Source organism: Acanthochromis polyacanthus, chromosome 12 (assembly GCF_021347895.1).
Source record: "Acanthochromis polyacanthus isolate Apoly-LR-REF ecotype Palm Island chromosome 12, KAUST_Apoly_ChrSc, whole genome shotgun sequence".
Lineage (NCBI taxonomy): Eukaryota > Metazoa > Chordata > Actinopteri > Pomacentridae > Acanthochromis > Acanthochromis polyacanthus.
In genome coordinates this window covers 18,383,990-18,411,868 of record NC_067124.1, presented here as the reverse complement: position 1 = coordinate 18,411,868, position 27,879 = coordinate 18,383,990, and the positions used below count along the sequence as shown (strand labels likewise).

The 27,879-nt window shown below is 38.2% G+C and overlaps 2 protein-coding genes and 1 long non-coding RNA gene across 4 annotated transcripts; 1 reads left to right on the top strand and 2 right to left on the bottom strand.

Moving 5' to 3' along the window:
• Positions 1–2,716: 2,716 nt before the first annotated feature.
• On the bottom strand, positions 2,717–22,925 carry cd4-1 (CD4-1 molecule). The gene is made up of 11 exons (XM_022218317.2): positions 22,874–22,925; positions 10,707–10,820; positions 7,118–7,182; positions 6,865–7,026; positions 6,611–6,760; positions 5,066–5,290; positions 4,595–4,972; positions 3,824–4,075; positions 3,591–3,691; positions 3,438–3,481; positions 2,717–3,264 (listed from the first exon to the last, which is right to left on the bottom strand). Exons 3-11 carry the CDS (start codon positions 7,170–7,172, stop codon positions 3,234–3,236), a joined length of 1,398 nt encoding a protein of 465 aa, XP_022074009.2. The 5' UTR covers positions 7,173–7,182; positions 10,707–10,820; positions 22,874–22,925; the 3' UTR covers positions 2,717–3,233.
• LOC127536570 (uncharacterized) lies at positions 14,371–16,462 on the top strand. The gene is made up of 2 exons (XR_007945606.1): positions 14,371–14,492; positions 14,589–16,462. It is a non-coding gene; the product is annotated as an uncharacterized LOC127536570 (long non-coding RNA).
• Positions 22,926–23,297: 372 nt separating the features above from the next.
• cd4-2.2 (CD4-2 molecule, tandem duplicate 2) lies at positions 23,298–27,801 on the bottom strand. Of its 2 annotated transcripts, XM_022218312.2 has the most exons (9): positions 27,520–27,801; positions 26,475–26,515; positions 26,039–26,194; positions 25,790–25,930; positions 25,020–25,259; positions 24,839–24,919; positions 24,581–24,729; positions 24,393–24,460; positions 23,303–24,182 (listed from the first exon to the last, which is right to left on the bottom strand). In XM_022218312.2, exons 2-9 carry the CDS (start codon positions 26,500–26,502, stop codon positions 24,107–24,109), a joined length of 939 nt encoding a protein of 312 aa, XP_022074004.2. In that variant the 5' UTR covers positions 26,503–26,515; positions 27,520–27,801; the 3' UTR covers positions 23,303–24,106. The 2 variants fall into 2 exon arrangements, with proteins under 2 accessions (XP_051812949.1, XP_022074004.2); XM_051956989.1 differs by lacking the exons at positions 26,039–26,194; positions 26,475–26,515; positions 27,520–27,801 and having other exon boundaries at positions 23,298–24,182; positions 25,790–26,019.
• Between the last annotated feature and the right edge of the window lie 78 nt (positions 27,802–27,879).

The following is a 27,879-nucleotide window of genomic DNA, read 5'->3' as shown; positions in this document are numbered from 1 at the left end:
AGTTGATTCAAAATGGCACAACACCAGGTCTTCATGATGCTGAACACCCTCTTAATAATAGATAGCGCCTTTGAACCTGGCTGCCACTGGATCTCTCACTGGCTTTCTGTAGGGTATGTGAGTGTGATGAGTTGAGACATACATAGATATTCACCATCTCCAAGCATACAGTAGATGTCATGTGTCTGCAGTCGACGTACATAAAGCATGCTACTTTTAAGGACTCCTGGATCATGGACTGAACCGGGGTTACCAACAAATATGCCAGAAACTGACATTGATGGCCACATTCTGCATTGGAATCGAATAAAAAAAAAATTCTGCTAAAATAACACTGAACACCTGCACTTGATTGACTGATTGATTCTCAGATGACACCCATTAACACTGCCCACAACCATTCTAAATGCTACAAATCTAGCCAGACATTCAAAGCTACAACTAACTCTTTGAACCTCAGCTGTTGGCAGAAAGCAGTTGACCCTGTTTTTGAACTTGATTATTTTGTTTGTGGAGCCATGAATGATTTCATTCACCGTGGATAGTGGTTGGAGGTTCCACTTGTGAGCCAAAATATGAATACCAGAACGTCTACGTCATGACCCCGGCTGTGGTCCGATAGAGAATGGAGGATGTGGGTGAGACGGATTACTGAGTGTCTGAAGAAGCAGAACTCTGGTCGCAAGTCACTTTGTCAATCAAAGTGTGAGGCCAAGAGTGGAACCTGCTGGTTCTGCGGACACCACTGCAAATAAAGATATTAAAACAGATAAAACAGTATCATGAAATGAAGTGTGTAAAAAAAACCTTTGTGGTCATACCATCACACTCTTTTTTGATAGTTTCCTGTAGTGTGACAAAGTAAATTGATGTCATGGCTAAGTTTTCCCAGGAGGGGGTGTAGTCTGACCCTAAATTCAAGGTTACGCTGACAATTCAGAAATAGTCACTGTATCTGTCTGTTGTTAGTATAAATTAAAAGGCCCTGTATCATCTTCATCCATGCAGTTGCAAGTTAATGTATTCTTCCTAGTATAGTAAGAGCAACTTGTCTCAGTCGTCTGTGACCATCAGTTCTGATCCTTCTTCTCGTTCAAGGTAATATCTGTTGGCTATCTTACAGTGCTAACATATTTTTGATGGATTATACATTTTCTATATCGGTAGTTTGCTGAAATAATAAGGTCTGCACAGTGGATCAGTTGTTAGCACCATTGCCTCACAGTTAGAAGATCCCTGATTTACTCCCAGCCTGGGATCTTTCTGTGTGGAGTTTGCATGTTCTCCCTGTGCAGTTTGGGTTTCACCAGGTTCTCCTTTCTTTCAGGCTGGAGATGTAGTCTAGCAATGACTACATTGCTGTTGTTCTGTGCATTAGAAGTGAGAACAATCAAGTATGAAGGACAGAGTTATGTACAGGCACATGACAGGAAAGGGACTGACTGAGGTGTTGTGTTACTCCTGAACTTCAGCTAGAAGACTTTTTTTAAAGTCTCCATTACTGTTATACCAAGAATGCAAGAATGCACAGGAAACAGGTTTAAAGTTACAGTATACTACAATTCACGGATAGATGTACTTAGTGCTGGTAGGGACAGCATTGTGTGAACTCATTTGGCTCAGGCTTGAATATATTGGATGTTCATAAGGGTCCTGCAGTCTAGCTTTAAGATGTAGGCCATTTAAAAAAAAAATTCACCTTGATACAAAAAAAACCCTGAATTCGGTCAGTTTCAGCTTTAAGAAGACACAGGGCAAACTTTTGCTAGTTAAAAACTCCCGCTTACCCTTCCTATCTTTCTCATGTAAGAATTATCGGTCACAGCTAGTGGAGGAGTGACGAGGGTTAGAGATTCATTTTCTTTTTTTGTAAAGCTGGACAGTCACATGGAAACATAACATGAAAAAAACGAAACGAGTTTTGATTCAGGGTTCACAGTGCTCGATGAGGATACAAGTAGCACGGATCAAATTAGGCTGGGGATATTGCCTTTTGTCTATTGAGGATTTTTTTTTAGAGACACTTGAGAGCATTTTAAAATACAGTAAGTCTACTCCTAAAATGTGAAAATCTTGAATAAATATGGATATATGAAGAGTTCATTTGCAAGAACAGGTAACTGTTTTCAGAAAACTCATTTTTTATTGTTTACTTGAGATAATAATAATAATAATTACACAAACAATTTATTTTTTCTCTATTTTTGTCACGCATTTTTCTACTTAGTCAACTACACTCAACTTCAGTTTGATTGATATTATCTCAAGTAAACAATGAAACAGTTTTCTGAAAATTTATCAAAACGGAGTTATCTGTTTTTGCAAATGAACTCTTCATATACACTCCTGGTTTATCAAAACTCTAAATTAGTGCGTAAAAAACAGTCTTACAGAAATGCAAATGGTAGTGTTCGATCTGTTGTCCCAGCTTCACCACATTTGATGCAACAGAAATGAAACACAACACCTGTTACATCCGTTTTAGTCATAGCATTACTTGGTGTCCTCTTCAGTGAACGTGTCCTCTGTGCACAGCGTAGATTCCCCTCAATGAATAGATATCAACCACAAGTCACAAACATGGCAAGTGGCTATTCTATGTTAATTACAGAGACAACTTATGAGGCTTTAGAGCCTTGAATGCTCTACGTTGTTATTTCTTGTACCTGAAAAGCCCATCGGGGTGGAGGATGCAACACTACACTCATCACACCGCTGCATATTCAGACTTTATTGAAAAACGTCATCGTACATTTATGATATTGTCAATATTTCTACATTTTAATTTTTGCTTTATTTGAGCAATCAACATTTTTTCTGCCAAAAAGAGCATGTTTTCATTTTCAGTCATAAAGTATAAACATGTGCACACATATAATGCCTGCGTATAAATTGCAGAAGCGAGCTAACAACTATATCATTGCAGTATTATGGAACATCAAAGACATGACAAGATATATGCGGTTGATAAACAGATGGCCTCAAAATAATGTAAAGGAAATAAAATTATGGTCAGTAATAATCATAAACAATAGCAAACCGATTATATTACAAATATAAAACTCATCCAAGCTGGCTGATATGTACAACTCCAACAGAGTTTCTTGTGTCAGTTCAGCATGATCTTTCAGAACGTCATGTAACACATTAAGCACGTGTGTGCAGTTTTTGTGACAGAAAAATTCATCTCGCTGGTGTATAAACTCAACTGGTCGCCTCTTGAAACGCTCGTATTATGTTCTGTAGAATCCTTTGGGCTTGGGGCTGAAAAAGAAAGTTCCAGATTTCTGTTTGAGTAATGGAAAGAGACACAGCGCTACAAAAAGTAAATGTTTATTTTATTATGGTTGTATCATCACAAAGGGCTCAGAGTGTTGTTCAGACTTCAGTGCTGATAAGTGTGTGAGTGTAGAGTCCAGGAAATGGTTTGTACGTACTTTTTGCATTGGCAGAGTTGATGCCTGATGTGTCTCGTCTTCCGCTAATGTCAGCCACAAAGAGAGAGACGAGTAAGAGAGAGACATGAAATAAGTCTTTATGTCACATTATGTGTGATCCAACACAAAATAAGAGGAATAGATTAAGTTTACTTTTCTGTGTCGGCAGAGGATAAAGGCGACTATGAGGAGGAGCAGCATGATGACTGCAGAGCTGCAAATGATCACCAACATCCACACAGTCATCTTGGGTTCTGTACACAACAGAGACAGATAGTCATGCAGGAAATACATCATGTAAACCCTAGTTTTTAGTAGAAACTTTGTTGACCACAAGGTCATGTCCATGTCACATTTCATGCTCTCTTCTTGCTACCTCTGCTTACCGACTGTCAGGGTTAGCATGGCTGACGTCAGCACAGTGCCATTCTGCTTCAGCTCACACTTCCATTTCCCACCATCCCCTGTCCCCACCTCTGGGATGGTAAGATGGGCAGGGTGACCGTCAGTAAACGACACGGATGACGTTTCAGGTGGAAACCATTTTAACTGCACACCAGTTTGCAGTGGATTACCGGTAGTGCAAGACAGGTTGACCTGCTGACCAGAAGTTAGCTTTGTTCCTGAGGAGGAGACGACTAAAGACCGGAAGAAAAGGAGAAAGGAAGAACATAGAAATCATTTTTAAAAAAAGAATTCTGTGAAATAAATGTGACATGCTTGAGAAATGTTGTAATTTCTCAGTATTTAAATCTAACTGAGCCTTCGGCCAGGAAAACCTCACCAGAATTTTTAATTATGATAATTAAACATTTGCAAACATTAACGTAAATGCAGCAAAATGGTGTCAATATCAAAAATACACTCTCAGTTAACAACAAAATAAAGTAATGGAGCAAAGTGGCACAACACTAATCAGTTCTGTAATTCTATCTGAAGCAGTAATCAATCATTGGACTGAAAGGAAGCTGTTCTGCTACTGTCTTGGTAGTAGATTAATGATCAACTTCATTTTTAAAATCAAGTCTGTACAGTCATACTCTGGCTTCTGTCTTCAAATGTGAGTATTCCTTTGTCTCATTAGACTTCTATAGCAATAACTAAAGCAAACTAAATTTCACGTGACAGTTGGTAAACAGAAATTAGCTTTGACTTACTTTGCAACACCTCTACACGTACAGTCCTCTTCAGAGTCGGACCATTAACAAATTCCATGGCGCATGTGTAGTGTCCTCTGTCTTCTTCTTTTCCCCGATTTCTAGTCAGTGCCAGATTTCCTTTTGTAACGTCTTGTACAATTTTCAGTCCTTTGTCGTGGTCTACCTGCCAGGTCAATGAAGTCTTCGGAGAGAGAGAGAAGAGCTTTTCTCCGTCAGAAAGAACACTTGAGGACGGAGTAGGGGAGAAGCTCCACTGAATTTTGTTGATGCCCTTTTTTTTAATTTCTTCCCAGGTGACGTGAGATGGAAAGGAGCATGGGATACGGAGGGATGAGCTGGCAGATGTATATTGAGGTGAAGTAACTGGGGAGAGGTCTAAAATAGAGAGAAAGATTAAAAAAAGGTGAATATTATCCGCAGGATGGAGGTATAATATTGTAAAGCAAATGCACATATACAGCAACTTACCAAAAACTTTAACAGAAACTTTAGCCTCGTGTTCGTTTCCTGCCACAACACAGGTCCATGAGCCACTGTCTTGACTTGTGACTGTCTTAGTGAGTGCTCCCTTCTCAGACACTTTGGTTCCTTGCGGATTGAGCCAGTGTATGACAGATTTCCTTTGAGTGTCCACACTGCAGGCCAGAGACAGAGATTCCCCAGGCAGCAGGAGAGAGGCTGGATTCACACTCACTAGCACAGGAATAGAGCAGGACGAAGAAAACAGAGGTGGTTCATTTACGTAAAGTAGGCATAGTTTGACAAATACAAATACTGCTGCAGGTAGGTAGAAAACGCCAACCTTATACTAACTGAGAAAATGCAGTGGTGGAAAAAGGTTTTCGCACACCCCATACATTTGAATGTATATAGCATTAGAAATCACTCTTCAAGTGCAATTTCTTTTAGTACAGTCACAGCCATAATACTAAACAAATCCCTAAAAAGCCATTAAAAACTTAAAATTGATTGGTTCCAGAAAAATAAGACATTTTGAGTATTGGGTCATACTGGTAGAATTTAGTTTTGATAGTTTTCTTGTGAACAATAAACAAAAAATATATAATTTGCATTTGTTTGTGTCTGTCTAATGCTGCCACACCTTCTGAAACACAAAAAAGATTCGTCATGATAATATCTGAGATTGTGTAAAATTTTAAGGGTGTCCGACAACTTTTTTCCACCACTGTAGTCTCGTTTTAGCTTGACTACCATTGCTTATGAGTTTGTATTTGGAGTTATAAAAACCTGAAAGGTTGAGGAACTTGGCATGGTTAACCCAAAGTCTTAACATGAAAAACATGTATTAACCCTCCTGTTGTCCTCATTTACAGGCACCAAAAAATATTGTTTCATTGTCTGAAAAAAATCCAAAAATTCAGCAAAAAAATTCCCTAAATTTCAGAAAATTTGCAAAAAACCTTCAGGAAGAAAATTCCAATAATTCCTTAAAATGTTCTCTGAACGGTTTTGTTTAAAAAAAAAAATCCCCCAAATGTAGCAAGAAAATTCTTGTAAATATTTTCAAAAAATTGAAGAAATCTTCAAAAAAAAATCCTAAAAATATCTAAAGTGATTACATAAATATCACTAAAACTTCTAATATTTTCTTTAAGAACATTCACATAAAAATCAACCAAAATCCAGCAAATTTTGCTGGATTTTGGTTGATTTTGAAGTGACTGTTGTTGAGAATTATTTTTAACATTTCTTTTTTCCATTAAAAAATGTTCAGAGATTTCATCAAAATGTTGAAAATGTGGACATTTGAAGTTTCACTGTGAATTTTTTTTTCTCCGCATTTTCAAACGGGTCAATTTTGACCCGTAGGACGACACGAGGGTTAACTTTGGCCGACACTCTGCATAAAAGCATGCACTAAATTTTTACCTAGAATATGTTTGCAACTACTTAAACACCACTGTTAAACTTATAATGCTCCTTTTAATAAAAATGCACCATGACGAATGTGAAATGACTGAACTGACCATGTCGCCTCATTTTAATTCTTACCTTGGAGTTTGATTAGTGTATATGTTGTTAAGTATGTCTGAACATTCGAACCAGAAACTTTACAGATAAAAGTCCCGAAGTACTGTTCTTGGACGTTGCTGATAGTCAACGAGTGGCCGTTCAGAGACAAGCTGTTGTTCCAGGGTTGGTCTACAGGAAAAGAATTGACTCGAAAGTTAATTTATTTACAGCACATTTCACCACTTGATGGAAAAATTAAGTCATCTAAGTAATTATCTTAATTTACTGTTCACCTTTCAATGTTGATTTTCCACCATAGGGGTTGGTCCAGGCAAGCGTACTGCCACTCACTATCTGAAAATACCAGTTCACGTAATGCGTTGAGAGAATTTGCCGTTGAGTCTTAAGTGTAACCGTCTCTCCCACTTGAGCGTACACAATCACCTCTTCAGCCCCTAAGAGAGTGCAAAGAACATTATGTGTTGAAAAACCAAACTATCCTCTGTTTAAGTCTGGACAAATTCATCTGCAATCAGCACATCTTACCTGTTGACTTCAGCATCGCGATAACGACGAGGGCGAGTGTAATTAAGTTCATCATGGCTGCATGTCTGAAAAATACAATTTGAGAAAAACACAGGTGGCATATTCAGTGAATTCATTTTGTCCAGGCTGAAGTCTGTGCAGTTATGTCTTGGGTAGTCTGATTAAAGAGCTCTGCAACAGTCAAGAGAAGAAACCATCAAACCATGACTGAATGTTTCTGCCTCATTAATCCTCCTGTTGTCCTCATTTACGGGCACCAAAAAAATACTGTTTCCTTGTCTGAAAAAAATCCCAAAATTCAGCAAAAAAATTCCCCAAATTTCTGAAAATTTGCAAAATCTTCAGGAAGAAAATTCCAATAATTCCTTTAAAGCTTTATTTTAAACAATTCCCCCAAATTTGGCAAGAAAATTCTTGTAAATATTTTGAAAAAAAGAGTAAAAATCTTCAAAAAAAATCCTAAAAAATATCTAAAGTGATTACATATATATCAGTAAAACTTCTAAGATTTTCTTTAAGAACATTCACAAAAAATTATCCAAAATCCAGCGAAATTCGCTGGATTTTGGATGATTTTTTGTGAATGTTCTTGAGAAATAGTTTTAACATTTCTTTTTTTTACACCAAAAATGTTCAAAGATTTCCCAAAAATGTTGAAAATGTGGACATCAGAAGGTTCACTGTGAAAATTTGTAATTTTTTTCCCACATTTTCAAACTAAAACGAGTCAATTTTGACCCGCAGGACGACACGAGAGTTAAGGAGAATATACGGTCTTTTGAGACATTTATAAAAGTGGAAAAAGAATAGAAATGTTCAGTATATTTTTGTAGGACAACAATACAATAGAGCAGAATACAATTTTTTAAAGAATCTTCATAGTAATAGTAATCTTGAAATGGGCCAAGTAAGAACCTCTGTGGATGTTTGAATGTATGCACAGAAAAAAGGTAAACTAGGCTTCACACCTCTAATCTAAACATTTTTTAAATATATTTTTGACAAATTTAGAAAAGTCACCACTCAAAAAGCAGAAATTCAACAAATTCATGTCATAGGGAAGTCCTTCCTCTGTCCTATGAACGCGTATCAAATCGGGCTGCTAAGTGAAAGCATTCAGCAGGAAGCAATGAGGGATTTGTGGTGGTCTCTGATTTAGTGATTTGAAAACATAAAAGACAAAAAGTTCAGAGAGAGACGAGAGTAGGAGGCCTGTGGTGGGCTTTGGATTGAAAGCAGCAGACAGTGTTTGGAAGAGGCACGGAGCACAAACGCTGGTTTGTGGTGGGACTTGATTCAGTTAAGGTGCAGATTCTTATCCCAGTCCTCCCATCTTCTCCTCCCCCACTGCCTTTCACACCCCCTCTCTTCCTCCCCTGTTCCACGAAAGACGGATCTCTTTGCTCTCACAAAGGAGAAAAAAAGGAGACCACAGCACCAGCGGCACATCTACGCTGTGGTTTAAAGTATATGCTTCTCTTTTCTCTCCCTGTTTTCACCCCTCATCTCTGTCTCCTCTGTACTTGCGCTCTGTGTTGTGATTGAGAAATGATTCAGAAAGTGGATGCCCCCCCACATCCACTGTAGTCAAACAAGAAAGGATCATTTAAGGAGAGAATTGTTGTTAATCAGCACCTATTTTACTGCCTGGATATGTTGTGCCACACCCTAATAAGGACTTCTGTTGTTGTTTATAATGGGTTGGACTTGAAAAGAAAACATATAGGTTATGAATCAGATTTATTTTCAAATTAAACCCTCAAAACTTAAAAGAAAAATCATTCAGAGATGTGAATAGATCAGCACGTCATGCGGTATTCCTACGATGTTTCAGGAGAACTAAGATTGAAAAAAATACTTCAGATTGTATTTAATATTAGGATGTAATTGCTGTTTATTTAACATATTCATGTATTTTGCCCAAGGATTTAACTGCATTTTATAAATAGGTGAAGAGACAGAATGGGCGCTGAGGTTTGTTTTTTAGTATTTCCTCAAAGTTTAATCAAAATGACAAAACTATATGAAAGCAAATACACAGAAAATGATAGACTGTATTGGGATATTAGATATTGTATATTTATTAGGATAAATATTCAGCCTAATTAAAGTCACATCCTATTTAAACTAATATTAATCAAACACACAAAAAATGTGCTAATTGCTTTAAGATGTAATCATCTGCCCGAGGACTGTGTGTGGTTTATAAATCCAGTAAGAAAGTCACCGTTTTTACTGACCGAACAGATATTTACCCAAGGAAAAGCGAAATGAAAGACTAATATCTGACTTGATATGTGTTGTGGACGAATACCTATAAGCCCAAAGATGATAAACACACAAATATGCTGCATATCATTATATATATTTCACCCGTCATGTGGTATTTGAGAGAAAATGGAAAGTGTAGCATCGTTAATCATAACTGAGATCAGACTTTGTGAGAAAAAAAAACTTGAGAGTGAAGACTGGAGGCAGAGTGAAATTCAACATCATCACACCCGGCCGTGGAGCTGTAACCCAGAAACTAAGATGATTACATCCGTGTTCAGGATGTAGCCTCAACAACAAATACTGCAGAGATGAAGGAGGACAGGAGGGTGAGGGTCAAACACACTGAGGAGGCAGCTAACAGACAAAAAACAGATAAAAACACAAGAGGACAGGCAGGTTTACGGCTACATTCTGACTGGAGTGTATCATTTTTAAAAAACAAGTCATTAACTTGACATACTGTAGCTTTGTGTTTGGATTTTACAGTTCAGCAGTCACACACAGCTGCAGTTCACAGAGTTTAAAAAGGAAATCTGTCAGACCAGATGTATATTTTTTCTAAAGAAAATTCAAAGTAGAGAAACTTTTGCCTCAGATTCATGAATATGTGTACCACTGAAAGACCTGTGCTACAAGATTGTTAATATTATTATTGTTATTATTAAGACTTTCATACTGTATTTAAAGGTTCACACAATAATGAATGCATCAATTCAAAATGTAAATGTGGAATTTAAAGACAAACACAGTTTACATTTTTTAATTTGCATTACATTTTATTTTACATAGCGATAATAAATTACACATAGCGGTAGTCCATTTTGTACCGGTCATCTGCCAGTTGCTATAAATATTAATAGTATAAAGCAAGAAAGAAGAATTACAAGATGCAAGGCATTTAAAACTTTAAATGACATGTACGGGCAGTTCTATATAATTTTGAAGTCAGTATTTTTACCTTGTCTCCATGTTAAATATTTAGTCTTTTGTTAAATACTTATGCCATTGTTTTTATCCGTTATCATTTTATTGTGTTTGATTTGTTGCTTGCTCTGTGAAGCACTTTAATTTGAAAGTGCTATATAAATACAGTTATTAACGCTGCTGATTATTATGTTGTGTCCTGGACGTGTAACAGCATTCATGTATAAAACTCACAAGAAGATTCTCACCTGACAGCGCCTGTCCAGGTCTGACAGGTTTACAGTTTAAATTATTAAAAAAAAAAAGTAAGCTTATGTAATCTTAGAAATATTTAAACTTTTTGACATATGTGTCTTTTGACTTTGTTTGAAATTAAAAACAGTATACTTACAATGGCGGCGTGTCTCTCTGTGTTCAGTGATCCTGAGTCAGGCGGAAATGTTCTACATTTGTCAAACAAGCCCTCTTTTCAAGTGTGGCTGCACCTCCCTCAGCATCGATTGGTCTGCAGAAAGACACAAAGTCAGTGATCAAACCCAAAATCAGAATGCCGGCCTTTGATTGGTTGTTACAGAGGAGGAGGGGGCCAAAATCTTCACAAACTTTTCTATGCTAAGTTGAACAATTTTATCTGATGTGTCGTTTAGGACAATAAATAAATATATATATATACATATATATATGGAGCCAACTTTTAATCAGTAAATTCAACTTAATTTGGCCAATAATCGTACTGATAAATAAATTAATAATCTTCATGAGCTAAAATTGATTTTGCTCTTGCTGCGAGACGACAATGAAGAGTCTTACTGCACTCGTTGTTCATCCTTAGTACTTTCTGAATAACACATGGGTGACTTACGGCCAAATTTGTGTTAACTTCCCCTCGTTGCGTAATTGTGCATTACTTCTCAATCAGAAATGAAGTTTGAACTGCTGATGAAGGCAAATTAAACATGCAGCATTTTGTAAAAAGAAACTGTAAGACAAAGGGCTAAAAAAATAAAATAGTTTGGGACACTATTTTGATGAGTTTTGGGATATATGTTTAGTATGTACGTGGTAAAGTGAAAAACTCAGTATGCGTCAAACATTAAAGTCAACAACGACGGTTTATTAAATCTTCTCTTCTGTAAGATCAGCTTCTCACATCTTTGTTCCCAGTTCCTGGTATGTCTTTCTTTTTCTGCACCAACGCACCACTTTTGCTAATAGTTTTCTTTTGAAAGTTTTTTTTTTAACTTTTAGTTTAGATGTCTTTTAGAAACCAAGAAGTGCTGCTGTGTAAACACTGGTAAATAACCATCAATCAGTAATCAGATTTACAGTCTTAAGGTATACGTTAAGAGAACTGAACGTGTAAAGTCGGCCGGAACAATCGGTAACTCGCCTGACAAACAAGAAGTATTCACTTGCCGAGGTTATTTCTTATCGGAATAGTTGAGCCCACCTGCCCGAATGTATGCCAAAATACTAAACACATTTTTATCTTTGTTCAGTTTCTTTTCAGTTTTATTCATATGGAGCCAATTCACAACTTATCAAAATATTAAAGCCCAACTATTACATAGTGAATCCAGCAATTCTCTTTGCTCTTTAGGAAACATACATAGAAAGAAAAATACACATTTGCCCGTTGAAGTCCCAAGCTGAGCAGCTAAAAATTAGCTCGTTGTTTGAGGTATACCATCCATGTCTGCGTGTTACGGTGCCCCACTGAAGTGGGAGTAAGAAATCCAATGTTCGAATCTGAGAAAGAGCTTTTTGGCTGCATCAAAATCTAAATACTTGCCTCAATATTTTAAACAAATTTCATTGCAATTCCAAACATGTTTCAAAATGTGAATCTTTGGTAGTACAAAGATTTCACTACAATTCAAATTTGGCATTTGAACGTCTTTTGTTCGGGATAGACTTGCCAAACGATCGACGGTGAAAGAGCCGGGGAGGATAGTTTTCTTTAAATGTTCTCATCTAATCAGACTTTTGTTTGTTTTCTGCATATTGACAAATTACTATTAATTGTAAAGCACTAATAAACATTCATGCAAACATAGAAACTTCACAAGGCATGCGGCGGCCGTCTGTGAATTTAACAAACGAAGCTGAATGAAGCGTTTGTTGGTTTCATGTCTGTGATCGCTATCATCTGGAAATATACAAATAAATCAATAAATACAGACAATAAAAGCCAAATGTCATTATTGATAAACTGCCTGAGCAATACCATTCTGGTGGAACCAGTGGGAAATAAACAATTATAATTTGTACTTTAAAATGTATTCTTTATGTAACAGTAAATGAAAAGTTAGTGCATTGGGTCGCCCTGCGTACGATTCAGATTACATGGCACAATCTTTTATTACTTAAACGTTAATAGTACACTTATGGGAGGCTAAACATCTGCTTGTGCTTATCTCCGTTCTCCTAACCTGCTGTACAGTTGCGTGTTCTCTCAATATAACAGTAATATAACACTCAAGAACATCTTGTTATCCTCGTACAAGTAAAACGCACAACTACAAGGACTGTTGCTATTATATTATGACCTTACAACTGTGTGGATGTGATCACAGGAGTTAGACTGAGAAGGTAAAAGCTTTCATAATACTTCAAAATTAATCATCAGATTTCTGAAATGTAAATAAAACTGGGAACTCAATTTAATTTCAGGTCTTTCACACAAAACTGCTGTAAACCTGCCCAATAACACACAACATCGAGGAAATAACACACTTTAGACTTGTAGATTTAGTTCAGCAAAGTGCTTTTTAAAAGAGGGATACATTTACAGTGTAAAAGATTGACGTCTTTCTTTCTTGTACGCTGATAAAACAATACATTTTATCTAGTATAACAAAATACTGTTTATTTTCCATGCAGTAATAAGGTGTCCTGTCTATGGACATTCATTCCATGCTAACTAATGACAGAGATCAGTTAGGAGACTAATGCTGTAGAAACGCACTGCCAGCGTGGTTTAGAGTCATGAACCACAACAAGGACTAAACAAAACATCTTGCACACGTCTCATGTGTCTCTCTGAGGTTTTTCTGCCTGCCTCTGTACTGCCTTCATGAAGGGCTCCCACCTGCTTCTGTTCACTTAGAGCTTGAAATGAAACACGTTTTCCGTCTGCTCTTTGAACAAACACACCAAACATTTACGTTTTGGGCCCCGTTTAAATGAATACTCTTCATTCAAACATGAATTTGTTGCCAACCACGGGCTCAATATGGTTCTGTTTTTCATTCCTCAGTGGATGCATTTCTGTTTTTGAGCTGAGATTTCGATGGAAAACACCTGAAAGTGAGGACTCCCTCATTAGTCACACAGCTAACAAGAGCAACTGTACCACATCATGTCATTACTGAAATAGAGAAAGACAAAGTGTGGGCCATGAGGAAAAAAGAAGGATGATTCACTTTTTCATATATATCTCTAAACGTCTATTCTCATCTACAGAGGGTTTCCCTCGACAAACTACCTCTATTTCATGTCTCTGACTTGTTCTTTCGATAAACATGTCAGGTTAGAGTTATGGCATTTGACTTAAACAAGGCAACACAGAAGGATGTCTGAGGCTCTGTAATGAGAGGAAGATAACGACGGTTTCAAAATCTCAGTGGAAAAAAGTTTAAGAATAAAAAAAGCAACATTCTGCTCAGTGGCTTAAAACATTTTGTCTGTTACATCATGATGGAAACTTCTTTTAAGCTTCTTTGAACCCTCTGAGGTATGAAACAATAGATGAAGACAGAAAAGTTTACTGTAACTCCCCCTCATCGCTTCACCTCCATGTGTTGATTCTTTGAATTTGTTACAGTTAATGTAAATGTTAAAACAAGGGTCATCATACAGAAGGTAAATCGTGCCATTAGAATGTTTTTTGTTTTTGTTCATTACACCTGATAAATACAGTTTAACACACGTGAAGCAGAGTTTCTTTAAAGAAAACTGCATCAGTGTGTTACAGGGACAAGCAGACCGTCATGTCCTCCACCTCTGCTTAGCTGGTAACTCCCCCTCCTGTTCCCTCTTTCCTAATCAGTGGGGTGAGCTGGTGTGTTTGTGCCTTCCTCTGATTGAGTGGGGAGTGTTTCACTGACCCACTGTCTTCTACCGTAAAAGAAGGACCCAGATCTACGTTCGATGCCGGACCGTTGTACCTAACTCGGTTAGTGAACCCAGGCCATCTCTGTTTCTGATGATATGTTGTTACTCTGCCTCGATCTACCTGGATTCTGATGCAGCTGTACCATTCACCACGCAGCTTCGAGACCCTCGCTCCGGTTCACACCATTCATCTACCCCGTTACCATTCCTCCCTACCGCTCTCCCAGTTGTCAGATAAGACTTTTTTTTCATACTGTACCGTTGCTTTTTTTTTGCTAGACACAACGTAATGCTGTGTAAGCATCTGCTTTACGTCAGTATTCCAGTAATTTGCACTGTTGGCACATCTGCTTTCACTTCGGTATTCCAGTGTATTTGTGCTGAGTGCTTCTGCTTTATTTCAGTATTCCAGTTAGGTGCCAGTTAGGTCCAGCCCAGCTCATCCTTCAAGAAAAGAACCACCAGAGGTCCACAAATACTTGTCTATACCGTGGCAAACTGAGCCATTACATTACCCACTGTCCTACTAGAGAGAGAGCTGAACCTCTGTGGAGGCCCCCCCAACGACTGCAACTGCCTGTGACAGCCTTCGTTGGTTCTGCAGCAGAGGCAACTTCATTGACAGTAACCTGGTGAGACAGCTTTAGATCTCCACTGAACCACTGTCTTCCCCTAGGGAAGGGAAAGCCTTAAATGGACTAAATCTCGTCCAAGTCAGCAGCAGACTGTTTCTGCGACTCTTGTCCTGGCCGTTAACCACCGAGAATCCCTAAACCTTCTTATCACTGAGAACTCGTCCTTGGATTTCCCTGGTTAAAGCTGCAGAATCCCTATATCAGCTGGTCCCATGGGAAGGGCTTTTCCTGGAGCCTCGATTGCCCCGCCAAGTGTTTACGTCCTGCTCTGACGCCTGTGTCGCCTCCTGTTTCTAGGGCTCCAGAAGAAACTGACCTATCTAAAGTGCCCCTGGGGTATCAGGATGTGGCCCAGGTATTCAGTAAAGACCATGCCCTCACATTACCACCCATCGATTGTTCCACTGACCTGTTTCCTGGAGCCACGCTGCCCAGTAGCCGATTCTATAACCTCTCAAAACTGGAACACACCACCATGCAAGCCTACATTTAGGATTCCCTAGCTGCTGGAATCATTCACCCATCCTCCTCCCCTGTTGTTGGGGTCGGATTTTTCTTTGTCGCGACCCTATATTGACTTCCGTAGTTTCATCAGCACTACCATCAAAAACAAGTATCCACTACCACTCGTCAGTTCTGCATTCACTGCCCTCCATGGTGGCACCATCTTCTCTAAACTGGACCTCCGCAACACATATCACCTCATCCACATCTGAGACGCAGATGAATACTGACCTACATTCAGTACCCCACTTCCCATCTGGAGTATCCAGTCACAAACGCCCCAGCTGGTTTTCCACAACCTCGTCAATGACGTCCTCCGTGACATTATCAACCACTTTGTTTTTGTGTGCTTGGATGACATTTTGATGTTCTCCTGGAACCCAGAAGAACAACATGTCCGCCTAGAACACCTCCTTAAAGACTGGCTTTTCGATAAGGCAAGTTTCATGCCACTACAGTTTTCTTCCTTGGCTACATTATCTGAAGAGGAGGTTAAGATGGATCCCAGAAGCTGACCGCTGTCCAGAGCTGACCTGTACCTGAAAGAACTGCATCTATTCCTGGGGTTTGCCAACTTTTACCGCTGTTTTATCCGGGATTACAGTAAGGTGGCGGGTTTCATAGTGTACCATAGTGTGTAGTTGTAAGTCCTACTCCTGGTTTGCTCTCTCCTGTGTGGAGTTATGGTTGTTGCTAGACACAACGTAGTGGTGTGTAAGCTTCTGCTTTCAGTTCGGTATCCAGTGTATTGCGCTGTGTGGCTGGTATTACTCGGTTCTAGTTAATTCCTTACTTCTGACTTCTGTGAACAACCCAGTGACATTTTCCATACACTCCTGTACAATTTGTCAGTTGTATCACACAACTTATTGTACTAAATTGTGAGATTATATCTCTGTGTGCCGTGTCCTCTGTCTGCGCCTGGGTCTTGGTATTTCCCGTAACACCAAGATGTGATTAGGCTGGAGATGATGAGGTTAATGATGACGTTGCTTTAGCATGGAAAAACAGCTGTGCATTTCCACAGCGCCTACAAATGTGTACGCAGCATTTACTGTTGCAGCTAAAGTTACATTATATGTTCCTATAAATAACCAAGACTATCTACCAGGTTATTCATCAATTATAGTTTTCCAAAATACTGCTAAAAATAGAGTGAGGCCAACAAAATGAAAACAGAAAAACTGCTGTCAGCTTTAAAATGAGCTTAGAGAATTTAGACTTCATCTTTCTCTCTCTCAAAAAACCCCAAACTTTCCACCAGTCATGAATGCTACAGTATAATTCAGTGTCTCATTACTGCTTCATGCGGTTCATAAATTCAACTTTAAGTGAATTTGTGCGTAAATCATCGCTGTAAGTAAATCTATCCGGCGCAACAACAGAGAAATACCTGCGTTACAGGAACTGAAAAGTCTAAAAACCATTGTTCTGCTGTGCTGCTTCACTCTGTAAATATTGCTGCATTAAACTGTTGTCATCATAAGATCTGCTTTGCTACATCAGTCTAGTATCTGCAACATTCACTGATTCTCCACTAGTTTAAAAGATTTTTTTAATCTGTTTGAATAACACTCATATGTACATTTGAACTTGAAGCATTTTAATATATCGGCAGTGACAATGACTGTGACATCTGACAAAATAAAACGCTGATGTGATATTAATTTACACATAATATTGTAAATTATTCAGTGCCAGGAATAAACATACAGTACAGTTATGGTTAAAAGCTACCTCTACCTCCTCGTATTTGCAGAGGAGTTCATCTTCCTCCAAAATAGAGGAAACATACAATAAACAAAGCTGACATCTGAATTTGACTCGTAGCATTTATAAAAGATTTTTTTAAAAATTCTATAGATATTGAAATCATATCTGTGTAGTGAACCTTATGACAGCCCTGCTTTGAACACTTTTTGTTCTCATTTATTTTCCCGTCCACACTGACAGCAAAGAGGCTGCTTCCCTTCTTTTTAACTGCAGATCAGCAATAAAATGCTGTCACCGAATCGAAAAAGGGAACTTATTCCCCAAGACACTGTAAATCTGGCAGATCCCTCCATGATTTGGCAGACTATTGAACTGCACAAACGCAGCGTGTCTGTCCATTCAATTGTCTCTGGCAGAATAGCTTTTTGTTCTTCCAACATACAGCGTCTCTACAACAGAGTCGTAGAGAAAAACAAAAACAAACAAATATGCACTTTGCTGGAAACAATAATGGACAGATCCAGAATGGGGTCAGAGACCAGAAATCAGAAGTGTGTGTATTATTTAAATCGTGTTCGGTCGTACATCTGTGACGCACGATGAGGTTAATTTACAATTATTTAAACACAGACTGGCATGCTCACATCTGCCATGCCAACGGGCTATTCTCCTCTTTCTCTGGTCATCTTTGGAATCCTTTTTAAGATGGATATAAATATCCACAGGACAAAGACGTGTCTGTGTGCTTGTCACAATATCTGAGCATTGTCTTGTAAAGCTCCACCTGAAAAACGTGTGGCTTAGATCAGAAGTTGAAAGTGTGCCACCAGTTGAACAGCTCGACAAGCTTTTCTCTTTCTTTTTCACACAGAATAACTGAAATAAGATTAGTAAAAATTTTTGATACGTCAGAAAAGAAAACCATTTCCATGCTGCATTTACACTTTTACACAGAATGAAGGCCGTGGATTTTGTCACCATCCCTCATGCTAGAACTGCAGTAAACCGGTATTTCTTCACAGCCAGTACGAATCCGTGGTGTAGTCAGCGAAAGAAAACACTGCCTGTTACAACAGACCTTAAAAAATCCGAACTCGTCCTTTAAACAGGAGTCTTTTGTGATAGTCTGGCATCAGAAATATGCTACATGTCACATAAACAGGAAAAACAAGCATCAGTAGATTCACATTCAGACCAACACTTGCATGTAGTTTTGCAGCATAACGTCTAAGATCTGAAACACACAGGTGCACACATCCATCACCATCTACCCCATACAGACTCAGAGAACTTTAAGCCTAATGTTTAATTTCCTGGTGTGTTGCATGCCACCTTATCCTACTTTAAACCCACCCTGGCAGTGCCGTTAAAGCTGCAAGGTCAACCCACGGCAGCACCAAGGAAGTATGACTCTGTGCTATTTTTTACAGATGAGATGACGGCTTCAGCATCTACAAAATGCATTAAATCACAATCTACAGGTTACTGAAGCACCAGCTTCACTCACGAGCACATGTGACAGCTGAAACCTGAGTGCAGCTGAAGCTACCCATGAAGGGAGTTTACAGAATTGGAAATTACCTAACAGACGTTTTAAATTGAACGACCGTGGACAGATAGTTGTTTAGGTTCTATTGAACTTTAAACTGTTGCACCTGCAGTCGGAGCACACAGCGTACAGATTAGAACACGTTAAGTTGCCTTTTGCTGCTCTGAGAACTCTGAAAACTCACACATCAGCACGCTGAGCGCAGAAAACAAAAGCTGCTGTTTGACACATGGATTTGTAGCAGTGTTTGCTACATTATACATTCATGTCTGATGATTAAGTGCTTTGGTTTTACTCATGTTTGCGCTCACAATTAAAAATAAAATATTTTCTGATGCTGTGCGCTGATGAAATGATGACCCAAATGGAAACGCAAGAGGGCGGGACACACACCAGTTCAGATATTTCAGTTTCATTTCAAATAAGTGTGTGTGTGTGTGTGTTCATTTGTGTAAGACAGTGAAAAAGAGAAGTGAGTAATGCATGTCTTTATAAACCCATGAAAAGGGAATCCTATTGTCTCGTATGGAAACACCTCCAGTGCACAGATGTTACACTTTCATAAGAGAGGGTTAGAGGAAGGCTAGCATGGTTTGGGAAACACAGCACAGACACAGAGAAAAGAATTTAAATACAGATTAAGCTTCTACATGTGAGTGTTTTCAGAAATAGCTACTCATGACTAAACTCCACAAAGAAGAAATTAATACCTTTATTTCATAGCAATGCAGGGGTAAATGGAGTTAAACAGCAGAACATTATTTTGGTTTATCTATATGTTATTGGACTGAAGGGAACATGGCTCTCTTTTCTGCTAAGTCCTCTAAATTTTTGGACAGTGTAGGACATCAATGCTCCTAAATATACAGATGAAGCACGGGTACGTTATTTTTTTTTATCAGATTCAGATTCCTTTATTATCATTCAGGCGAGAGATGCACTGCAGAACGAATTGACAACAAAGAGTCGGCAATGAAAACACACAATTAAAAACACCTGAGATGAAATAAAATAAGTTCTTAATGAATTCTGGTGCAGTGGTGCAGTGAATGAAATAAATGAGTAAAAACCAAAGAATAAATAAGGAATTACTGCACATGTCCAAGGTAACTGCACTTGTGAACGGCAGTAGAGAGTGTATATGTTTAATATTTACAGTCCTCTGTTTAAAGGACGGATGGTGATGGGAAAGAAACCGCTCCTGAAGCTAACAGTTTTTATCCTCAAACATGAGAAAGAATGATCAAGTCAGTTCAAACTGAATTCTTCCACGCAGACTGAAGTCAAATAGCTCTCAATAAAGCAGGAAAAGAAGACTTTTGTACTACAGATCTAGAGCATTAAGCGCCTGCTAATATCAGTGGGGTTCAAGCTTCAGCCATACATGAAAAAACATCATGAATTTATTTAAAATTGACTTTGAAATTCATCAAATACTTTTTGGGTCCTCTAAAACTGTGCTTATATGTAAAAAAAAATAAAAATAAATATGTGCACTTTTCTGATTTAAATTACGACTAAAGAGTTAGAAGAAAAACTAACCAAACTAGAGCGAACCAACAAACACAACTAATGACAGCACAAAATCAATTAATATGGGATTTACTCGGAAGCTTCAGGCTGTTTAGTATTCAGAAAGGATTTCACAGTGAGTGCAGCGTGAAAAAACACAACAGGAGAGACAGAAAGCTATTAAAGCGTTTACATTTTGTTATAGAACGCTAGCTGCTCCTTCAGTAGCGGTGTGGTACGTGGTGTGTTACATCAGCGTTATGACATGTTTATATAGCTTGATCAATTCTAATTTTAACATCCTCTGTATTTATGCCGCCTGCTATTAATTAAAAGCAAAATTTGAGTTGGAGGTTGGTGCAATGCATGCTAGATTTCATATGTTAAGCACGTTAGCTCTATCAGTAGAGGTGAGATATTATCCATTATCATGTCACTTATCATCATGGTAATATTACGCGTGACTTTGAACGGTTAATCCTTCTTATCTTGTATTCTGCATTTTCTGACAAATTAGAGAGCAGAGTGTTTGGATAATGCGCCTCATGTCAGTCTTCTTTATTGAAATAAATAAATAAAAACACACACACACACACACACACACACACACACTGGTCAGGCACCAGAGGGCCCTGTCAGTGGAAAGAGATCTTAATATTTCTTTTGTTTTGTTTAGGGATTATTTATGAGCAATGAACACACCCAGACCCAAAGAGGAAGAATCCGCTCAAATGGGGTGCCTGAAGTTCTGGCCGGCAAAATGGCCAGCATCTTTCTTTTCTTTTTTCTGACAAGTGTAAAATAGTCACACTCAGCTCTACAGTCCAGTCTTTATCACAAGGTGGAGTCCAAGTATCACAACACCAGCAGAACCCTGAAGCCACGCATTGTCTAGTCTGAATGGGACTCTAGAATTGAACGCAGCCATCGTCAATGAGCTTCTCCTACTATGGCGAGTCGATATATGCGCTGTACTAAAGACTTATTACAACGTCCTCGAGATATTGTTTGGTATAGTTTAGCTTCCTATACACTTTGACACGTACCACACAGTTTAAAACAGTCAAGACCAGCTTTAGAAGCCAAACATGGCCTATAAATTTATTTCTGTGCTTTATTTTGTTAGCATTAGATTAAATCAAAGCTGAACTAGGATTTGTTAGTGAATGAGAACCCATTTAATTGAACTCCTACTACAAAGAATTAGTCATTCTTGTCTGTCTTGTGAATATGTTGCCTGCAGTACACTGATAAATGCTATATGCCACATAAAGCATTTGGATATGCCTTTATGTACAGCGTGTATCTTCAGATATGTTCACGGTAATTCATAGTCAGCCCTTTGTTTTTACTCTCAGCAGCTAGCGAGTTATATAAAGCTGGTAGCAGTCAGTCATTGAAAGCAAGCGCGACTTAATTGTCATGCTCACACAGCAAAATGAAATAAAAGTTATAAATATTTGCTGACGCTATTAGTGTCCTAAAATAGATGAACAAATCAAGCTGTCAGATTGTTTCTCTTTACTGCTGTTTCAAGTCAAAAGCACAGGAACACGAGAAAAAGCTTTTAAACGTTTCAACAATTACTCTGTGTTCATCAGAAAAACGCATAAATTAATTATAGTCAAATTACTTTGGTAAAGATATGTAAATACAGTGTTGGTTACATAAAGAAAGCCTTAATCAGTGAGAAACAATAACTTTTAATTGCATCTGAATAGCAGGGAATGATACAGAATGACTTTTAAACATTATTGGTAACTTGTTTCGTATTCGACTCTCTGCATTCGACAAAACCGTGTCCCTGACAAACAGCCAACACCAGCAGTTATCAACAATACACTTATCGTCTCCCCAGTCACTGCAATGATTGCAAAATCAGCAACGTATTGCTGCTTCTATTGCACAAGGTTTCATCTTTATGGATTAAGAGACTATAGGAAAGAAAATTCTATTTTTGATTTGACATTACATAATCATCCTCAGGGTTTGATATTTTCTGACAAACACATCGCAGGGACTGAACTATTTTGAGAAACGTCCTATAGACGATCAAATCTGCAGATCATCTCTGGTACATTTAATAATTATTTACGGCTGGAGACAGAAAATCGAACAGAAAATTGGTCAGTATTGATGAATTTGTACCAATTCATGTGCTCCCTGTGTTTTTATTAGCTAGAACACTAGCTATGACTATAACCTGGTATATTCTTGTAAATATTTTACATCTGTTTCTTTTTTTTGGCAAACAAACACAGATTAAACCAGAGCAAGGTCAGGATAAATCAGTCAGTATGTGGATTAAGACAAAACATGATAAACGTCCTCAGTTAAGACCATATTTGAGTCTTTCACCTAGGTGCACCTTTTCTACGATCTATGAGAGCAGATCCCATATGTGACAGTTATCAGCATTTATAACAGTAATTAATGCCCTTTTTAGACATTAATACTGTTCAAACCTGTAAATAATCCGTTAGCATGTAGCACTGTGAGCACAAGTACAGGATATTTGGGAGTACTTACATGTGATGTTCTTAGTACAGCGATGAGTTCAGCTTTGACATTTTGGAGGTTGTGTGCACTGCAGGTGTCTCTCTCTCACACACACTCACACACACACACACACACACACACACACACAGGAAGTCAGACATCACTACGATCCCATTCTCTCTGTTCTGTATCAAATGGATTGCATAATTTAGGATTACACACAGACACAAACCAAGAAGAACCACGTAGACGCTTTGTAAAGTTGTTGCTTTACAAAATACAAAGAGAATTTTTTTTAACTCATACACATTAAATAGCTTTTCTTTCTTTAATGCATAGGAGTATGTGCGAATGCGATTGGCGGTCTCGTGTTACTGTATGAAACAGGTGTTTACTGGGTGTTTCAGGGTATTGGTGTCAACACCTGCGTTATTCTGCACCAGTTGTGGGGAGTTTTGGAACCAGCAGGCACATGGTGAAGCATAAAATGTCAGAAGAAGAGTAAAGGTAGTGTTTGTTAAGATGCTGAATGGGGTTGTGAAAGCTTTAATCGGTTACATTTGTTGTTTTAAGCCATATTTTCCTATACTACTTATTGCTTTTGCTTTAATCAACCACTCAATGTATCTTCTCAGTAATTATACCAACATGAATATCACATCAGCCTCCCCGCTGTGTTGTATGAGGACAGAAATATTTCAGCAAAGTTTGCACTTGTATTCGTAGTTTATTAACTGGAGAAAAAATAGACAGATTATTTTCATGCAAGACAATCTCAGGATTGAAGGCAGTACATATATATATATATATATATGTGTATGTATATATATATATATATATACATACACATATATAAAAGTCAATTATTTAACTTGGCATTGCATGTTAAGATGCTGCATAAATGTAAAAAAAAAAAAAGTACAAGACAATTCAAGTCTCCAGGAAAATAGGCAGGCATACATGATAATGTGGTGAAGTGAACAACATCACAAACAAGAATCTGACAAACAATTGAGGGACAAACAGGTGGAAAAAATACTGAGACAGGTTTTATATATTCATTGGTTAAACTTTGTGGAAAATGTTTACACAGTTCCATTAGATTTTTAGAAGCGTTCAAAGGCTCATTGACATTCTCTTCCACATGCTCTCACTCTTCTCTCCGTCCATCTATTGCTCTTTTCCCTCCCTTGAACCACCTCTCTCTCTCTCTCATTCTTCCCATTTCTCTCTTTTCTTCAGTCTTCCTTTCATGTCGCTTCATTAGCAGGGTTGCAGAAGGAGGGCTGATGGCTTCTCTCTGCGGCGTCCTTGCTGCGGTTTGGCTGCAGCTGCTTGGCTGTGATAAAGAGAGTAAAGAGAAAAAAGTTTCACGCTAATTACAAGACAAAAACGAAGCACTTGGTAAAAGACGCATTGAAAATGAAGGTCAGACCGTTACTGATATAAAAGGAATAAAGTCTATTAGAGAGCATCTGTGAAGTGAACAGAGATCACCAGAGAGGGGGTAAAGGGATTTATTCCTAGATAGCAAGGGGAGAACATTCACCGGTCACACTGGCAGTACTTCTTGGGCTTCAGTGGCTGTTCGGTGCTCTTCATCCTCTGAAGTTTCTTCTAAAAAAATAAAATAAAAATCACAGTGCATTTTTTTCTTTGCTCCAGAAACACTCTCATTTTCCTTCATGCCTCCTTTTCTGTTCACAGCACAGGAGCATTCTCAGCTTCCTGACTTACCTTCCTTTCCCTGTTCCTCTTGCACAAGACGATGACAAAGACCGTGAGGAGAATCACAACCAGGCCGCCGATTCCTACGGCCAACCACACCCACCAGTGCAGACCCAGCAGCAGCAGCTCAGCATTACCAGACTTACGGTCAGTGGTGTCTGGACGAGCAAAGAAAACACACGTGGTAGGAAGTAAGGCTCAAAAGCATCAGTTGCACATTCAGAGACAAAATACTTTGAAGCAGCTGGTCACAGTGGGAGTACGTACGGTTTTTGCCAGTAGGCTTAGGGATGTTCTTTTCCTTTGAGCTTTGGGGATTGTCTGGTGCAGTGGTGGCGGGAGCAGGCGCTGAAAGCAAACACACATTTAGTTTTTTCTGTTGATCACATAGGTCACTTTGGCAGAAAGCACATAAGAGGTCCTGCATATGCTAGTATAAATGTGCTACCTGATACTTTAATGTCCAGACTCTGACTGTACGTCTCCCCTTCATAGGTTAAAGTACAAGTCCAGGTCCCAGCATCTGAGTCAGCAACAGGTTTGAGATCAACTGTGTCCTCTGCATGCAGAGCTCCACCTGGCTTCTTCCACTCCACTGCAACCCTAAAGTTTGGATCTTTAACCTTAACCTGACAGCCGAGTGTAGCCTCTTGGCCCACCTGGAGGTTAGTAGAGGGACTGGCTGAGACTGACACAGAGAGATGACACAGGTGAGAATAAAGTGAGAATCACAAAAAAAAAAGAGGATGCCATGCTGAACAAAAGACCCAAAACATGACACACACTTATGGCTTGATAGGACATGTGGAATGGCAGTATATTGTACTGTATAATAATGGACAAATGGTGGCACTTTATACTGGAGCGGGCAGGTGAGCTGAAGATGTTATCAAACTGAATCGTAGGAAATGTAGGAACAATTAGTTTTAGAGCTTGAGCTATGTTGACAACTAGGATCTGGGTATTTTGGACCTTTGCTACTTCAGTTTGGACCATTTTTAATCTGTCTATTTAGAGTTCCTAAAAACAGTACAACAATAAATCACAGAAAACCCCTTTTTAAAAACTGTGTATGTGTGTGTAAAGCAGTAGGCTTGAATTGGATTTATGTCTATTTGTATTCAAACTTGCCTGTAATAGAAAGAAGTGTGATTTTGGTTTCCTTTCTTTATTATGTTGTTCTTAATACAGGTATCATTTCTTGAGTCTGCTGCTTACCGGACACCACAAGAAGCGTATGTTCTTGAACTGTTCCATCTGCTTTACATGTGAACCTTCCAGTGTCCTCTTCTTTCACAGGAGAGATTTCCAGGTTCGGTTCCGGCCTTATCTTTGACCTTGATACAATATCCATTTTGCCTAATGCAGAGAAAACATATAATTATGTAATATAATGTGATGTAATAATAATATAGTGATGTCAACTGTTGAGTTTTTCAAAGCACATAAGTCTGTTTTTTTGAGTACCTTTGGTAGGGTAAGTCCTTCTTCCAATCCTATGAATCAGTTGATCGTAACGACTCCACTCAAGCTGGTTTTTGTCGCCGCTGATGCCACACTGAATGATGGTCTTCTGTCCCACTGTGGTGAAGATAACTTTGCCTGTAGAGACTGCAACCAGCACTGAAGAGAAAGGAATACGTTTATTTAGAGCATTTCATTTAGTATTGCTTATTTACAGTTGGATTCCACCTGTGCATTGTGACAGGAATACATACTATTTGTCAGTAATTTGCCAAAATTGGGGGTTTGTAGGCATTTGGGATGAGTAAAACACAACTACAAACATTTACGTACATGATTTTTCCAGTTATACTGAAAGACTTTGAAAACATAATGACATAGTAGGATCTTTGACTGAACTTTTTATTTTAATAACGAAGTAAATAATATATTGACTTACCAAGCCCAAACCACATAACTGTCTTCATTTTGAATGATGATCTAAGGGGCAAAAAAAAAAAAATCATCAATGATTAAAAAACAAACAAAAACTATGAAGGCAGTATTTCATGGTGTGACAGTGAACCCTTCATCCATTTTGTAGACACAGTTTTGCTTTGACATGAGCACCGAGCTAAAAAAAACATGTGATCCCAAACCTCTAAGCTCTCTCTCTCTCTCTCTCTCTCTCTACTTCCTGCCTCTGCATCTCGTATTAAAATATTAAAACTTGCTGCCTACACTTTAAGCAAAATGGAACGAACGTCACTGAGAAAATTCCAGCATATGTTTAAGCTCTAATTAATAATCTGATGAAAAATGCATCGTCTGCTCCTTGATGTCGTGTAACTTCATGTGATTCCGCTTCAGAAACAAACATTTTAAGCAAAAGCAGCAATTTCGTCGCCTTTGTTGCCAGTAAAGCAAACAAATGAGGGAAATTTATCACAATTCATCAGTCATTATCTCAGAGTTCCTTTATAACATTTTTTAATATACTATTTTAATAAGCTTAAGAATTAATTGCAGCAAGCTGAAATACTTAATTTATTTAGATTTTTTTCCTTTTACACGGGATAGTCTGACCAGATTATTATTGTTAGACAACTGCATTATAATAGTTATGAAGTTCCATTTAACGTATTATCATTGTACTTTAACTGAATGACTTAATATCTATTAATTGACATTATAAAGAATCTTTTAGATGTAAAAAAATAAATAAATTGATGCTGACGTACACATTAAAGGTTTGGAAATGTGGTTGGGGACATTTTCTTTTCCGCGTTTCCGAAAGTTCAAATCAGGCTGAAACATTCCACTACATAAACTAACAACCTGTTTGTTGACAGCATAAACCTACAAGATACTTCATATTTATTCATAAAGTGCATTTACCACTACGTTTGGACTCCACATATCGAAAGCAAAGTGGTTAAAGAACAGTCACAAAAAATTATTTTACAACAGAAAACTTCATTTTAGCAAACACTTTAAGGTCTTACCTTAATTTTGAAGCAATACGGTGTAATTTGTGCTGTTACTGGAAGCCAAAATCTTTATCCTCTCTGTGCTTCACTTGTTCAGAAACAAGAGCACAAGGACGAGAAAAAAAAAATGTAGAAGGCGGAACAGGAACACCGTAAACCTCAGCTCTTTGTAGGGTTTGTATTCACATCTGTTTGCCTGCAACCCAGGCCTGGCATTCTGAGCAGAACAGAATTCTTACATGAAGCTGAGGAAAGTTTTCAGCTTAAAACATATGCTGAGCAATGAGAATAATAGATCATTCTCAGAAATTCTGTCTACTCACCACATTTGTTTTCTTGAGGAAGTGATGATATAAAAGAGAAACACCAGAGAAG